This window comes from Epinephelus fuscoguttatus, linkage group LG12 (genome assembly GCF_011397635.1).
Source record: "Epinephelus fuscoguttatus linkage group LG12, E.fuscoguttatus.final_Chr_v1".
Lineage (NCBI taxonomy): Eukaryota > Metazoa > Chordata > Actinopteri > Perciformes > Serranidae > Epinephelus > Epinephelus fuscoguttatus.
Genome location: NC_064763.1, coordinates 10,852,359 through 10,870,509, shown reverse-complemented (window position 1 = coordinate 10,870,509; position 18,151 = coordinate 10,852,359). Strand labels below are relative to the sequence as shown.

The 18,151-nt window shown below is 38.5% G+C and overlaps 1 protein-coding gene across 1 annotated transcript in view; it reads right to left on the bottom strand.

The window, feature by feature from the left end:
• LOC125897918 (androgen receptor-like) overlaps positions 1 to 17,600 on the bottom strand; it is a 40,835-nt gene extending 23,235 nt beyond the window's left edge. Inside the window, exons 1-3 of the mRNA XM_049591402.1 lie at positions 16,152 to 17,600; positions 9,188 to 9,339; positions 8,954 to 9,070 (exon numbers count right to left, since the gene is read on the bottom strand). Of these exons, the coding sequence (XP_049447359.1) occupies positions 8,954 to 9,070; positions 9,188 to 9,339; positions 16,152 to 17,296 (1,414 nt within the window). The 5' untranslated portion in view covers positions 17,297 to 17,600. The remainder of the gene's footprint in view (positions 1 to 8,953; positions 9,071 to 9,187; positions 9,340 to 16,151) is intronic.
• Positions 17,601 to 18,151: the final 551 nt, after the last annotated feature.

Here is an 18,151-nt window from a genome sequence, read left to right as displayed (position 1 = left end):
GTTTTTTTTTATTAAAATGCGTAATATAGCCAACAATATTATAGACCAAATGTTAATCTAATTATTATTGTAGAATGTATTTAGCAAATCACCACTCTCAACTGGAGACAGCAGCAAAAAAAAACAAAACAAAAAAAACAAAAAGGCATTATAAAAAGCCAACAAATAGTGTTAATTAATTGACGTGAGACACTGAAGAGGTTGTCTCCTATAGTCTGTAATTTTTTATTTTTTTTTTATCATAACTTCTCAGAAATAACTCAAAAGTAGAACATGCTAAAAGTAAATACAATAATAGGCTAAATAGTATCTAAGCAATAATAAAGTGTCTAAACAATAATAAATATTATCTAAGTTATCTATTAGGCTACCATTCCACTCTGTAAATAGATTTTAAAATTTCAATATAATTTTAATATTATTTTTGCTTATTTCATTATTGTTATTATTGGTTTTACTTTTTAGTATTATTGTATTGAGGATGACTCATGTTAGTAACTATCTACAGTAAAAAAGAAAAAAACAAGCAAAGAAACAAACAAAACTCATTTTATACACTGGGCCTTCAAAGTGCTCTCTGAAACTACACCTGGCATGGCTTGTGTCCAAAAAATGAAAAAATCTAAACTTTGTCGTAGAGCTAAACCAAATACATCATTGGAAAGGTCTCAACCTGGAGAGTAACATATGTCAGTATGAAGATTCTACATGGCTCCTGTTTTGGCCATTGACCTTTGAACCTTGACCTCAGTGCATGTTTGAGGGCTTATAACTCAGCAACGAAAGGGGGTACAGACATGGGACCAACTGTTATAGAGAGCTCTTGACCTCAACTATCATGTGAGTGTAGTCCCCAACTGAGGGTGCTGTCAGATATGGATAAAAAATGGATAAAATTAATTTTCACCCATTTAGAAATTAGATATTTAAAATCTGAGTTCACAAATGTGTTTACCATCCCCTTAAAGTCCACAGTGTACTCTCAATTCAGTATTTACAACTTCCAAATCTGGGAAAAACACTTAGATTTTTAAAAAACTACAATTCCCTGGGACCGCACCATACAGTTTGATACATATCAGCAACATAGTTGTAGTTCTTCTGATTTGCAAAGTAGGGCTCTAAATAGGGTTGTAAAAAGATATATCTACTGAATATATCTAATATCAAGTAAAGCCGAACTAGTTATTACACTCCACCTAGATGAACTACGTTAAGAAAAAGTAAAGATGTCGGCTAATTTTCGATATTTTAGCTAATACACTAGAAACGGCGTTTTTGGGACAGTAGGTTCGTTTGCGGCTTGTAAAATAGGGTTGTAAAAAGATAGATCTACTAAATAAATCTAATATCTAGTAAAGCCGAAGTAGTTATTACACTGCATCTAGATGAACTATGTTAAGAAAAAAAGCAAGGATGCTGGCTAATCGTAGTTATTTTAGATAGTACTCTAAAAACGGCATTTTTGGGATGGTAGGTTTTTTGCGGCTTGTTGTAAAACAGGGTCGTAAAAAGATACATCTACTGAATATATCAAATGTCTAGTAAAGCTGAACTAGTAATGATACTGCACCTAGATGAAATATGTTAAGAAAAAGTAAGCATGATGGTTCATTTCAGATATTTTAGTAAGTTCTCTAGAAACGGCGTTTTTGGGATTGAATATTTGAATAGGCTATAACAAATATCTAGAACAGCCGAACTATCACGTTATTATCATTATTATTATTATTGGTGGGAAATTATAACAGAGGAATATATTTGCCGTTTTAATATCAAGGACACTTCCGCGTTTTTGTGTGTATACAGGAATGTTAAAGATATCATTGAGGAAAACGAGGTTGACGTGACGTGATTGAATCAGGGAATCCGTGTGTCCACCACGGGAGAGGACCCTAATTGACTTTACATTGGCATTGTTTTCGTGGTGGCAGCACGTAATTTCAACCCATTACGTGCTGCCACCACGGAATGCGGTGTTAAGAGGTCGTGGTCATTTCACGTATTTCTGTGAGATCAGGTTGACCTTGCTGGAAGCTACCAAGCTAGCTAAGGCTAACAAGCTAGGCTGTATGCTACAATCCTAGACGGTATTGTAAGCTTAGTTTTCATTGAAGTCACACACATTAACACATCAACAATTAAAAAGTAAAGTTTGTGTTAGAAAATGTTACACTGCTTTGCACAGTTCCTCCTGAAATGCAACCATAATGTTTGGTCGGCAGTGTTTTCACCAGTGTGGGCCTATATGTGACTATTAGGCCTACTTAAACCCATTTAACCCTGGTACAAGGCGGAGGAATGACAACCACATCGAGTCCAAAACATATTTGTCTTTATTACATAAATCACAATATCTAAAACAAGTCCTGGGTTGAGGTTGGCTATGATTAAAAGTGGAGGCGCCGTCCAGTGCACCAGTAAAACAGCTGAGGCAGCAGCAGGCCGACCACTATACCTGGCCAGGAAGTGGTGGCTGTTGGCTCACTCTCTTATGATATTCTCCGCCTCTCTACCTACAGGAGACAACATTGTTTTATCATCCTAAATTCTTCGCTGCCTGCAGGTGTAATAGCTGTGGCTAACATACACTCCTGTTAGCATCATTAGCACAGCTGGGCTTACCCAAGGCTAATTCATGAGCTGCCTAATTAGCTATTAGATATTTAATGAGCTATCTCACCAAATACAAATGGAGGCCAGACTTCTCAGATGGACTGCTGGGACAATAACTGCACAGCAAGCCATATTATTTGTCTGACATTTGCATAAAAAAAACTCAATACACCAACAGCACAAACACAGCCGAGAAGTCAAGTGACTGGCCAAGAAGACGGTCAGCAGGCAGCTTGTAGCTCATGGTGGCATCTACCTGTCACGCAAAGTGGCCACGCCCTTAATGATGTATAGCTTTAAGCTTTAATAAAATTTGAATGAGTGAGTTATAGCCTAGAAAAATTCAGTAGTAGCAGTAGTAGGCTACTGAGCATATGACTGGATGGACGAGACCGATGTTTTGGTATAGTTTTGCTGTTGTTCAACCTGGACCCCTCTTATTCCAATTCACCAAGAGTTATCTCGGTTTTTGGATTCTTTGTTCACCATGGAGGCATGCAGAAAAACAGTGGGTGAGTAACTTTAATTTGATTCTTTTATTAAATATTGTTAATAGTCTGCATAAAGATTCGGTATATGATGATGGACCAGCACACTGAGCTCTGGCATCAGTATCAAAGATTGTTTCCAGCTAAAACTGACCCCCACTGATCGAGCTGCAGATTCATTCATTATAAGCCCATTTACACTCAGATCCACCTGCACATGTAAAATTTATTAGACAATTTCTCCTCAATATACTCAGATTTTTGGGTGCACTTTCTTCTATGTCCTTATTACCCATGTCATCACCATTATAATCACCTTCTTTATCCTAACTGTCTTTTCAGGTTGCCAGGTGTGACTTGATTGCACAAAAATCACGGAGGTCAGTTTCGCACTTTTTCCTCCTCTTGAAATCCCTTTTTGTAATGTGTGCCTTTGCAGATCCCACTTTACTCTCACTTTGGTGTCCAGGTTGTAGATGTCATTACATCATTAGCTCAGCAATGTAAGTTGTGGAAGAGGTCTGATAAAACCTTCCACAAAGTCTCCTGTCACTTTCTCTTCTTAAGCCATCTCTTCTTCATTTTATGCTTATAATTTGAATGGCAAGGTAAGAATGATTTCTTTGAAATAACCTGAATCTGGGCTGGAAATGAAAAAACAAAACAACAATAAACATTTAATTATCACTTCAAATATCAAAGGCCAGAATATCTACTTGTAATCACAAATTTTAGTGTCTCTGAAAAATGCAAAACCTCCTGTTACTGAACTCCAGTGACATATTGATGAAAAGCCAGGGCCATTATCTCTTAATTATGGTTTTACTTTATTCAGCATAACACCAAACACAACCATTAACTACAACCAAGCAGCTGATATTGTATTTTTCAACCCTGATTTATTATTATTACATCAAACTACTATGCGGCACTATATGTGTTTTTACATGAGAACTAATGGTATTTAAAGTATAATTTCGACAATTTTACTGTAGATGTTTGCAGTGACAAAGATGACTTTCACTAGTATTTACTGGTTATTAAAATAATTCCCTAATGTAACCTCATGATTTAAGTGTTATTATGCTATTATGACCCCATATTACACCACTATTACCTTGTTAATACTGACATGCTCGTCTTTCTTATTACTTAACAAAATTTTCCCTGATATTGCCTTAGACTTTAATACTTAATTTTACCAATACACTCTCAATGCATATTATCAAGATATTACTTTGTTGTGATTCCAAAGCATTCACCCGTTTTTATCTGCATCATTATGAGTGACATGTAGGCTAATTCATAGTTCTGCCCCAGAGCTGCATAGAATAGGAGTTCAGTGATTAACAAGGACCTCAGTGCTGAGTCACTACTCCTTTGCATTTAGAGCAGGTTGAAGTTTATTTAGGAATGACTAACTGGGAGAAGGCCTGAGGACAGATGAGGACACGTTGCAGGATTCAGATTTTACAACTGGTTCAGAAAAACTTTGAGCTCACCCAGGAGACATTTCTGAGGAAAGGGATGTTTGAAATTTTAGGTGTGGAATCAACTCACATGGCCTGGATTCGAGCCAGACTTGAGTCATAAATTTGATGACTTAAAACTCCACAAACTCAAAAAAGATTTGGAACTTGACTTGGACTTTAACCCCAGTGACTTATGGCTTTGATTGTACTTGAACCTTTCCACTCAAAAATACTTGTTACCTTCCCCCAAGCTCAAAGATTAAAAATATTTGATTTAAAAACTGTGCCACAAATTAATTATTTTCCCTTCACTTCCTGAATCAACTAGAATTAATGTTAATCTTTTTATTTCATTTAGACATAATATAAAACAACATACAACATCACTTTGAAGAAAGAATTGTCTTACAGGAAATGTCTCACAAATTTGGGAAGAGGAAGTTGAAGACATCTTTCGAATATGAGGTGAGTTAAATACACAAGAAAGGATAGAATCATACAAAGATCATTCTGTTGTGATGAATAATGCGATATATTACTTTTTTATTAAGTTGAGTTGCACTTATTTTAACAAACTTGTCAAAACCACAGTTTTGACAAACTCACAATCTTTGTAAAGCTACTATTACTCTGTTGTCAAAATGGCATTCGGTGAATAGCGCATTATGACTTGTTTCGCTCTCAAAACTTGAAGCGTAGGACTTGAGAAACTTGTCGGTCTTGACTTGGGACTTGAGTACAAAGACTTGAGATGTACTTGTGACTTGCAAAACCATGACTTGATCCCATCTCTACATACTAAAGCCCAAATAACAACCTGGATGCCCTGTATAACACCCCCTGTCTCCTAGAAATTATGTTGTTTAAAAACTATTTTGAAACAACAAATACGTTCCGAGGGAAGTATAACGCAGAGGGAATTACATTTATTTTAAAACATTAATGAAATAACATGCCTGGCATGTTGCAAAAATGTTGGCACTGAATATATCAGCAAAATGTTCACTGACAACATATAAAATAGGCAATCTTTCAGTACAGTATCCACTAGTAGTGACTGCAATAATATTTTTATAACATTTTTATTAACATTTAATTAAAAACACAATCTCTCCCTAAACGTAACCAATGTGCTTTTGTTGCCTAAACCTAAGAAAGGAGTCTGCACATGAACCTTGGGTTCAGATGTCACGGTCCTGCACTTTGTACGTCTGCCATCGTCCCAACCGCCTTCTTGCAAAGCCTATGTGACACATCAATGTAGTGTTTCGTTGTCCGAAAGAAACTCCTACAAGCCAGTTGTAGGAGACAAGGTTGCCTATAAGGACAGACCAACCTTTTTATGAATAAGTAATATATTCAAACTGACAGTGTAATAATGCCTCACTTCACTGCACTGCCTTTTTTCATATGAGAAGTTGCAGAACGGCAGCTTGTGTAAATCATTAACTAGCTCTTACTCACTGGTGGTGAAACAGAAGCTGAAGTTGTTTTGGGACAAAATTTGTTATGGAAGCCATGTGAAAACCAGGGGTAGAGGCTGTAAACTGTAAAAGGTTTCTAGTCTGATGAAATTAATAAGAAAAAAAATGCATTTTAACATGAGAAGGCTATGTTCAGATGTGCAGTGAGATTTCTTGAGGTTGCTGAAAACCTGAACAGCTCTCATGGTTTGGCTTCACTGCTCGGCTTATATTTGTGGATGTAATAAACATTCCAGAAATAAAATGGAATTCAAATTTTAAAAATAAAAACTTCAAGCAATTCATAATAACTATGCTTTGTAGTCTGGAACAGATGCTAAACTAAATGAACACAGAATCCAATATTACATTTCATCTCTTCAGACTGTCGTAGCTAAGAGGAATGAAACATCTATAATGATAGTAAAAGTTTTGAATTTTACTGGTACAATACATTTGTAATTTTGTAAAAAAAAAAAAAAAAAAAAAGAGAGAGAGAGAGAGAGAGAGAGAGAGAGAAATTAATCAAAATCCAATTAGTCAAATGAGAAACTTTCTTTCCTTTCAGAATTTTATGACTTGGATTAAAAGTTTTTGAGTTAAAACCCTTTGGGATAATAAGTCAAAACGTATAACTTTTCTGCCTCCACTTCTACAAATGATTGTGATAAATTTTCCTGTGAAATGCCGTGAGTGAATTACATGTCCAGGATGAGAAGAACATAAGTGAAAGGGGGCTCTTTTTAGCCACAACTAGAAAAGGTGTGCCTTTTTACTTACAATCGCAGCATTAGATCACATTTTCCCTCCATGGGTTTGTCAGTGACTGGTGGCAAAATTACCAGCATGTCTGCTGCTTTAATTCACATGTCTCATGTCAGCTTTGTGCTTCCAATTTTCACCGTTAACAGAATGGGAAAATGGAAGAGAGTGAAAATTGAACACAAGACTAAAATTAGTCCACTACATGTCAATCTTTACAGCCTAATATGACGAGCAGGTCTGGGTGACAGTAAGGAGAAGTGAATGGAATAGGTCTAAATTGCATGGCAGCTCAGTCAGGGGCTTGATTATCAGTAACATCCCCTATTGTGATGATGCTGCAATTGAAGAGAGCCAGCTAAGATGTGCAGTGCAGAGAGAATAAAGTACTTGGTCTTGGGGAAACCATTAATAGTTTCACTTTTAGGACTTCACTTTCTCTGTGCTTTGTTCAAACAGTATGTAGTGCACAATGTTTATTATAGTCCATACTGCACATATGTGTTTATTTTGAACGCATGTTCCTGCAGCACACATCTTTTCTAAAATTAGATGCAACTGATGATAGCAGGTATTACTAAGAAAATGTGGTTCAGAGGTTCATAACGCTACAATTAACCACAGCAATAAAACTAGAAAAGTGCAACCAGTAGAGTGCAGATCTGCATTCTGGCTGCCCGAGCTGATCACGGCCTCTCTAGACAAATTCTGTAATTTCAGCAGATGGTATTTTTAATAAGTAAAACACAGACACAAATCTTGATCCATGTTATTCATAAGTGGACTTTTAACGGTATAAAAAGCCTAGTGTGTAGGATTTCGGGGGATATATTGGCAGAAATGGAATATAGGTATGTTTCCTTTAGTGTGTAAATACCTAAAAATAAGAAGTTTTTGTTACCTTAAAATGAGTCGATTGTATCTACATATGGAATGGGTCCTGGGTCTACATGGGGTCATCTGTGTTTTTGCATCAGTCACCATAGTAAGCAAACCTTCAACGATGAGAGCATTGGAAAAAATGCAGATTTTTCAACTGGAAACTGCTTTATTCAGTGTTTTTACAGGTTTTAATCACCAGGTCCATTTATTATGGAGAAGACAAGATCTATGGAGGTAATTTGCCTTCTGGTAAAAACCTCCAAAACATGGAACGCTAAAGAAATTCTAACCTTGAGAAGTTTCAGCTGGTTGCAATCTGTGAACCTCACTGATGGCGCTAATCTTCCTAAATCTTACACACTAGACCTTTAACTTTGTCTGTAGGCTACAGCACAAGAAAGTAGGAAATAACTAGTGTTCTCGCTGTGCAGAGTGAGCGACAAGAATCAATAGAAACACAGAAACCAACTAAAGTTTAGATCAAATCGGCAGCACTGTGTCGTTCGCGGCCAGTTAGAACATTCCAATAGAAAACAATGCAATCAAACTGACACTCACTCCCATCGCATTTAGGTAGGGAACAGTGTTAAGGCAAAAAAATAAAACAAATAAAGTAATCCCTTCAAGTAATCTATTTTTAAAGACAGTAACTGTGTTCAGAATACCACCAATTTAAACTGCAACTGCAACAAAATACAGTTATACATATTTTGTATTTTAAAAACGTAACAAAGTTACTTGTAGTCCTTTACTTTCCAACCCTGTTCATCTTGTAACGTGCCTAACTTTAGTGGCTCATAACATATTGGGAATTAAATTAATCTGCAGATGCTCTGGTTCAAAATATAACCAAACTTTTCAATGAATGTCAGTTTTTAAGCCATGATGAACTCCAAAATGTTGCCTGTAACAGATGGTCAGGCTTGTTATTGTTTAGCGAGCTGATTTCTGGAAAAGTTGCAGCCCCGACCGGCCAGTTAAGAGAATTCAGCATGCAATGACAGTATAAAACAGTCAATAAAAAGGGGTTTTTCAACAATTGCGAATCACTGCAGCCATAAGAGGTTGTGAGCATACTGTAACACATGTTCACACAAAATATTAGGCTGATTGGTCCAGTAGTTTGGGAGATTAGCAACAGACAGACAGATACCACACTCACACACCCACACAACCACGCACACAACCAAACATGTGATCCCCTCCTGGTAGAGATAATAAAATAATAGTTTCTTTTAAAAGCAGATCTTATTACATTATTCCATCTTACCTCCCAGACTCATTCCAGCTTCAAAACACTTCTTCAGCCGACAAGATGGACAGTTCTTTCTTCTTAGCTTATCAATAGTGCAGTCGTTTTTACTTGCACACAGGTATTTCTGTTTTCCTGAGTGGACAAGGAAACCACAGGTTACTTGTAAGCTGTCAGATGGATGTACACAAACTGTAGACAAAAGGCAACAAATTTAGCTGTTAAATACGGCAATCAAAGATTAGGATTTACCTTCTGCAGCTCTTTTGAAAAAAACCTTGCAGCTGCCACAGGTGAGAGCACCGTAGTGGCAGCCAGATGCTTCGTCTGAACAGATCAGGCACATCCTCTGTGGTGGAAAGAAGAACTCCATGGGGAACATGTGCTCTCTGCCAGTCTCGAACCTGCAGCCAAACATATGAAACGTCTATAAACCATGAACAGCTACAGGAAACTCATGTCTGTTGAAAACAAGGTTCTGATATTTTCTTCCTGGTATTATGTCTTAATCATATCATTATCATTTATTTTTATTAGAACCCATTGTTGATGTTCCCCAGCTTGGATGTATCAACTGGTTTCCTGCACAGTATTTTATAATCCATTGTTTTGCTCTTTCACTGGACTGTATTCTGTGTGACTTTATTATCTGGTGAAGCTAATAGCCCATTTTTGGACAAATAAAAGTTAACCTTGAGATCATACCACAACCTGTCCATACAGTAATTGCCTTTTCCTTGTTAAAAACTGTCCAAACTGTAGCCACAGATCAGTTACTGTTCACTCCCCGGAACCGTGCTACAGCCTCTAAGAGTGCAATTTAAGGAGGCTAGAGAGTGTGATGACTGAGAATGGTGTGGGAAAGATTTCAGCGCCAACACTGTGGCGAAGTGCTGGGGGTGGGGGGCAGGATGGGTGCCCTCTTTCAGCCTTGAACACAGAGAGATTGGAAAAGGCTCAGACATAACGTTGGTTCAATGACGTGCAACGTAGATACCAAGGTTTGCTATAAAAGAGACAAGGATGAGGCTTCACTGTAGAGCCTTGTGTCCTGACTGATTTTAGGTGACATTAATAATTCTGCTAAATAATCTTAAAGTATCAGTAAATATAATATCATAAAAGAATCAAGACTATCTCACATTTGATTTCAGACTGATTTCACTCATATTAAGTTCTGAAACCTAAAATTAGACTTCTTTATACTTTCAACTAAAGTCCAGTTTTGGTAGCGTGAGACCACAGATCAGGGCTGTGAATACAGATGTGAATATAGATGGTTAAATATTTAAAGTTGGAGTGATGAATAGTGACAGATAATTATGTGGTCTGTAATCAAACCACAATAAATGTTAAAAATATGCATATCAATATCCGTACGGCACTCTGAGGGCACAGATCAACAAAGGCAACAGCTAATAACCCCCCATGTAACAGATACAAAATACGCTTTGGACTCATTATATTTACATGTATTACTCAGACTAAAAATTTCCTTCCTATTATCCATAATTGTGATATCCTAACCCTCCAATATTCTTAATGACTTCCTGCTGCAGCCTCTTACTTGGCTTAAATACAGTGTAAAGGGGCAACTGTCTGAGCTGACACACACCACAGAGAGCTGCTGGATCGTAAGACATGTCTATGTTTTACTGGTGATAAACCATGTTTACTGACTTTCTGAATTTCTCTTGAATAAATCCTGATAAAATGGATGGTGACATTTTAATAGTATTAAAAGGATAAAGCATCATCCTATCATTTTAGAGAAAAAAAATATTGTCAGCATTGCTCAGGGTTTGTGGAGGCCTAAACAATACAACAAAAACACTCAAGTCCAACCCAAGGGATGCAGCACACTGCTATGTGAGGTGCTATAATTTCTATACAATATACTGTATATGTACTTATCTATAAGTGTTAATTAAAATAAAGTTATTATTCAGTTAGCTAGTCACATCAAAATCAAGATCTCTTTTTCAATAGATAGTTTCATTCCAGCTTAAAGGAGAACTACACCCATTTCTTAAAATTCATACATGTTAATCCTACGGTCAAAGATAGTCCAGAAATATTCGTAAACATGAACAATTCTCTCACAAATCTTGGCGACAGGAGCTAGAACTCAAACTTGTGATGTCATAGGGTATAACGTCTTGAGCTGCTTCATAGACAATGAATGGTGAAAGATGTTCTAGATGACACTAAGAGCACCCAGTCGAGTGTTCTGAATATAGACCAAATCATCTTCACGTTATGTTAACAACAGCAATCACTTCCAGGTAGAAAACTGGCTGTTGATTTTAGTTGCGGAGATACATAAAATCTGCCAACTTGTTTATTACTGTTGTCATTTTCAGACATAACTGTAACAAATAAAGATATAGTTAAACACAGTGGTCTGACCTATCTGTCATTTCTGTTGTGCTTATTTGATGTACTTTGTTGCTTTGATATCAACTTTGATAAACCAAATCTGTTTGCACGGACGCTATATTTAAATATTTGCTGTGCAGTGCGCAATCAACAGCGCGGTAGACCAGCAACTCAGTTTTCTGCTCAATAAAATGAATGTTTTCAACAATGGAGACTGGTAACTACGATATAAGGGCTTCAATTCCCTGTTGGCAAGCACTATCTGGTAAAGAAATGAAAATAAACTATTCTGAATATAGCATACACCTAAACAGATAGATTTTTTTGGTGGGCCTTTTTAGGTGGCTAAAACAAACTAATTGAGGCAGCGTCTGCTCAGTGCCGTTTGATTTAATGGACACAACATGAGAATTTTCTGCCCGGAAGCTGTTTTAAATAAACATTGTGATTTGGTTTATATGAGTACATTTTCTGTTTCAGGAATGAGCACACCACAACAGTTTAAAGTTCAACTGGGTTTAAAAAAGAAAGCAAACAAAATCAGAGTCTCATTCATTGTCTATGGAGCAGCTCCAGACTTTATACCCCGTGACATCATAAGTTTGGGACTTACCTCTCTGGTTTCTGGATTTGAGAGAGAGCAGCTCATGTTTACAGATATTGATGGAACTTTCCTATAAAGTGGAAATAACATATTGGAATCCTTATTTGAGGTGGTGTTTTCCTTTAAACGATGGATGGTGTCTCGTTACATACAGTTTTACTTTTGTTACACTTTTATAATGTGAAATATCTCGTTCTCTGTCAGGGCTTGGAGCAGATTTAACATTCACTCTTCTTCTTCCCAGCTTGTGAGGTTAAAATATTTTTTCACAGTCTTAAATACTGATTTTTTTTTCCATCTTTTAGATAATCAGGTTTGATTATACTCTTAGAGTAGATTTATTTTAGTATCTTTGCTATAAATTATCATCACATTCCTTTTTACTCAAGACACAAATGTATAGGTGTACTTTTTTTAACTGAAAATATTGTATTACAAAAAAAAATACAAGATGCACAAAACACATATATTCACTCACCCTAAATGTTCTCTGTTAAAGTACACTGTTAGTGAAGAAATAGCTCCACAATTTTCTCCTTAATTACATAAAAAGATGATCCTCAGTGTTCTGATGTTTTCTACCTTTAAAAGGATATTACAAATATAATTTAAGCTATTATCTATGCCCAGTGCTGTTTGATTAATGCAGCAGAGAAGGAGGATTATTCCCACTTCTGTGTGTGTTGAGCTACAAAGTGCTTTACATGGTTGAAACAGGATTCAAACGTTTCAGCACATTCAGGACAGCAATGACATAAAATCAGACCATTAAAGTAATATGAATACCCGACAATAAAAACAAGATACATTTTGAGGAAAAGATGTCACTGTTCTGCAGCCTCAGATCTTAAGGCCCCGTTCAGAGCTGAGGGGCCCTGACTGCAAAAGTTTGTTTACTCTTGTCTTGAATCAGCTCTTAGAAACAGCCAGCGGAGCTCTGCCTGAGGATCTGATTATACTACATGAGATAGTTTTGTGATTGTTGATCTGATAAATATCCACGAAGTGTTTGAAATACCTGCTGTTTCATGCAGATTTACTTCCTTCTAATGTGTTTGCCTCATTTCACTCACACATTATTTGCTGAACTCATATGCATCCATTACTTTTCTTTAAGTTTAACTAAACGTGCCAGCCTGGAAACTGTGTTATACTTTTGTGTGCTTGAGCTATACAATAAGTAAATAAATAAAACATCTGTTTTCACTAACAGCATGCAGCTCCTCTGGGGTCAGGGGACTGTGTGGTCAAGCTACTAGACATACAGCAATATTATCACTGAGTAGCTGTCTCTACTGAATTCCTCTACTGTACATCTCTCTCGCTGCAATTTGGGTAAGTGCTCGGCTGCGTCTCCTCTGGATATAATTCACACACACACACACACACACACACACACACACACACACACACACACACACACACACACACACGAGGTCCACCTCCCACTCTGCTCTTTGCTAAAGCTGCTGTAAGTCTTAAAATCTGGATGATAAAAAATAAATTCATCACTTCTGTCTGTTTGTGTGGCAATTATAATAAAAGGTTTAAGTACAGCACAGCTCACCAAACCAATCTTATTAAAATCTCTTTGGTAAAACCATTTCCAGGAAATGCTCTGTCTAAGATTGGAATCCCCGACGTGACCTACATATGAGCGACAGTCCAGCCAGAGTCCCAGAATTCAACCAAAACTACAATTACACATAACTGCCAAGCCATATACACTCAACAGGCTGTGCCAGTTCACTGCCAAATGAGGCTAAAATGCAGTGGTGGAAGAAGTACTAAGATCCTTTAGTTAAGTTCAACCAGCAAATACTCTAAGTGAAAGTCCTACATTCAAAAACCTACTTAAGTAAAAGTGTGTAATTATTATCAGCAAAATTTACTTAAAGAATCCTAAGTAAAAAAACTTATATGTGGTGTTTTTGAATCAATGTTACTGCTACATTAGTGTGTATGCTGCATTTTACTGCTGTAAGATGTTAAAGTCTGTGCTCATTTTAACTATTAAATGTTTTTTAAGGTAGTTTAACTTTAACTTTTAATCATGCAATTATACTCTGTAGTGAACTACATGATATTCCACACGTTTAGACTGAATGAAACTGCAACATAATTCATCTACTGCACTTTTTTCTGCAAATATTGAGTCACAAATTCTTCCAGTTAAGACCTAACTCCACGGCAGCGTCATGTCGGCTGCTTCAGTTGTTTTTACTTTTGCTCAGGCTGTCCCTCTGTCCCTATCTCCAGCCATGTCTCACTTGACCCCAGACCACTCTGACTCTGTCACCTGACTCACCTTCGTCGCTCCCCAGTTAACCCCCTTGACATTAACACTGGTCCATTTCCACCTGCTCCTGGCCAGAATGGCAATGTTGTCACGCTTTTGCTTTCCTTTGCTCCTGCATTTGGGTCCTTGCATTTGGGTCCTTTTCCTCGCTGCCTTGTACACACCCCGTGACAAGCAACAAGAGAAAAAGCAACAGGTGCTGCTTCATGGCAGAGGAGATATTTGATGAAAGCAGCAGATCGTTGCAGCAATAGCTAAATAAAGGGGAAGTATTTTTACAGTAAGCCATGTGGTTCATTTATTTTGACTTTTTGTCTTATCTTTATATTTAGAAAAAATCCAAGAAAAACTGACTGTAACTGCAGATACTGGAATGAAGGGGTTGTAATGTTATTGCAACAATACAAAGGCTACATGTGGCTAAAATCCAAACAGCTGTATTATAAATAAATATAGATCACAGATTGGACTAACTCAGAGAAGGGAAATGCAAACCTGTAGAGGCATCTTTCTGGATAACTTCACTCAAGTTTTGTTTTAATCAATCAGTCAATTTTATTAGTCACATGTAATTGTATAAAGTACAATTCCAGTGAAATGTAAACATGTTCCTTCTGAGTGTAGAAGCTCTTCCTGAGCCTCTCAGTGCTGGCATGGTGTATCCGGTACCTTCCTTCTGACCTCCCCAGGGAGAAAAGGCCATTATGCGGTTGGTTGGTATCTTTAATGATTCTCCTGGCCGTATTCTTGCAGCGCCTTGTGTAAACATCCTTTATGCAGGGTAGAGATATTGTATGTTCCGTTAAACAAACCACTCTTTGCAGTGCCCTGTGGTCCTGTTGGTGCTGTTTCCTTACAGTGATGTTCCCCGTCAGGACGCTCTCAATGGTGCGGGGGTACAAATTCCTCAGTATGTGAGGGGAGCATCTGAGGTGAAACAGTCTCTGCCTTGCTCTTCTCACCACTGTGTCAGTATGCAGCACCCAGACCAGGCCCTCTGTGATGTGGACACCGAGGTACTTGAAGCTGTCCAGCCTCTCCACCAAGGACCCGTTAACTACCAAGTCCACCATCATCTCCTCAGTTTTGCTGATGTTCAGGAGTAGTTTGTTGTCCTGACTCTAACAGGTCAGATCCTCTTCTCCTTACAGATGGGCTTTTTTATCACCTGTGATCAGGCCCGTCACAGCTGTGTCGTCAGCAGACTCGATGATAGTTTTAAAGTCGAAAGTGTCTAAACAGTCATGTGTATACACACGCATCTTAAATGTCAAGGATGCGAAGCAGCCAAATATATTTCTACGTCTGTTTCAAAGTGCAGGCTAGCCTTGGTTTGATGAGCTTTAATTTGTAAAGAATTTACTGAAAGCAACCTGATAATACCATAAAATATACTTTTGTCTGTACAGTAGAAATGTGATTTTTTTTAGCTGTTTAGTTTGACATTTGGGTTCTCACTGGAAAAAAAAGGGTAAATTTTTTTTTTTCCACTGTCATTTAAACATCAAAATGTGAAGACCTGACACAGCTGTCTGTAGGAAATTAAAAATCTATCTGTATCTGACATTAAGTTTGGGATACATTACGATTTTGTGTTTCATTTTGTTGCCATACTGCCCACCAGACTGATCATCCACACTTGGCCAAAAACATCTGAATCATTTGGGAGTAACTCTACAGTTGACAGACTCTAAACACGCAGGTCTGGGGTCAGATTAAGGTCAGGCTGTGGTCACTCTGGAGACATGTTGGAATCAGAGTGTAAATTTTGTTGCACTATCTTCTACAAGTTTGAGCAACCTCACCCTACCCTGCTTCCTAAGCATGAGTACAGACTCTTAACCACATAAGGCAAGATTCTTTTTCTATCATCATTATTATTATTGCAATTATTATTATTGTCATTATTAGTCTATAATTAGGCTATATCTTACCTGGAGTCATTGTAGGTGACATCCAGCCATTCGCCGACTTCAGTCTTCACGTTGTTAGAGTTGGGATAAGGCGGCCTCAGCATCCCGCCAGGGTACCACTGCTCAGGACGCATGGCGCTCCTCTCATATGGATTAGATACGAACGCGGTGTTGGCACCTGTGCTGTGCGCATTAGCGCACTGCCTGGAGCTCCAACACTGAGTGTTGTATCTCTCGTTAAAGGTGTAATTGCTGCTCCACAACGCCCCGGCAGATCCGGCGTCCTCACATTTGACTTTGACGCTGTATTGCTCTGGCTGATAACCAGCAAACTTGTTCTCCATGGCTTCCCCGAACTCTCTCGCTTCATCTGGGGGCTCGTAGACTCCGCACGGCCGATCTGTTCCCGCGTGGCTGAACTGTGCCAAGCTGCCTGGCGCGGACGGAGCATAAGTGCAAGACGCAGCTCCCGCTGTGTCCTGATGATCTATCTCTTCTGAAGTAATGTCATCAGCCTCGCAGAGTGTAAAGTTTGGTTCATTCACTGATGATTGAGTGGGGGTGAAATATTGCAGACGCGCAGCAGGCTCTGAACTTTCGAACATTTCAACCAGTTGCTTCCGATCATCTCGGTCGGGGCACTTGTACTCGGTGGCAGCAGCCTGGGCTCCGGGACAGCTCAGAGGCACGGCTCCTAGTCCGAACAAATACTCCCCTCGCATGTGGTCATTTGCGGCGCACGGGGGGAGAGTAGCGTCCGTGTCGCTCGTGTCATTGGACTCCATGGCCAGTCCCAGTGACACGGACACAGCTTTGCAGAGCTCCCTGGCTGTTTCTGAGATTGTGGCGCAGGCAGAAAAAGAGCGACTGTCACCCACACGGCACTCAGCATTTAACAATTCCTCTTGAGGAGCAGCAGCTGTCTGACAGCAGTGTTTTTCCATGTCACAGGAGAACAGATTCATGTGTCCGGAGTTGTAAATGTTTGCGTCTGCATTCTCGGGTCCCTTCAGACTGTCGTTCCCCGCTGAGTTTGTGCTGAAATAGAGCCGACTTTCTTCGGTTTTTAGCGTCATGCTGGGAGCGCTCACACCGCCAACTGTCTTTATTATCTCCCCCCTTGGCCACATTCTGCTCCAAGATAACTGTCGGTTAGTTTGGCTCATTTCCCAGAAGGTGAGAGATCGAACTTTGCACGACAAAGGTCTGTGTAACTCTCACGTTGTGGTTAAAAAAAAGGGTTTTGGTAAAGGTTTTAGGAAGAGCTACAGGAGTCACAAACTCCTCCTAAGCCAAGATCCTCAGAGTCAGAGGCGCACAAGTTGGGTTTGATGAGGAGTGAATTCAGGAGAGGACTTTTGTATCCGCATTTTCCCCCACTGAAATAAAAGCAGGGCGTTGAATCATTCATTTGTCAAATTTCACATTTTGAGATGTTTTTGCGGAAAAGAGACGGATTCAGGTTTATTATTCACGTGCCATGTCTGCGCTTCACACAAACCAGCCCCATCATTTATGTAATATTTGTGTCTCCGGTAATCGCATTTTTATGGACACACCTCTGGCTTTACTCAAGGCACGAGCCTATTTCCAAATTCAGTCCTTAGCCTACACATCAGTCATTGCTGTTTCCCCCCCAGGATAAATTAAAAAATGATATTCTAAGTAGGCCTAAGTGTTCGCATGCTGATAACATTTCTAAGTAAGTGGTCAGTTATTCAGATCATTCAGATAACATGTCACCACCAACGCAGTCATCGAGTACACACTGACCAGTTAAGTAAATGGGTCAAAAGGACACAGCCTACCTTTTTAAGAGGGATTCATCAAAACAGATTTAATTTTACATTCAGTAATGTACTGACATCTGGGGATGTTTTACAGAGCCATGCATTACAAATCAACATAAACAAAAAATGGTGCATTTGCCACTACACACTTATTTTAAGGATCATTTCTGTGCTATAATGTGGGAAGTTCCTCATCGCATTTTACCTTAAAAATGTGGGGTTTTTTTTGTT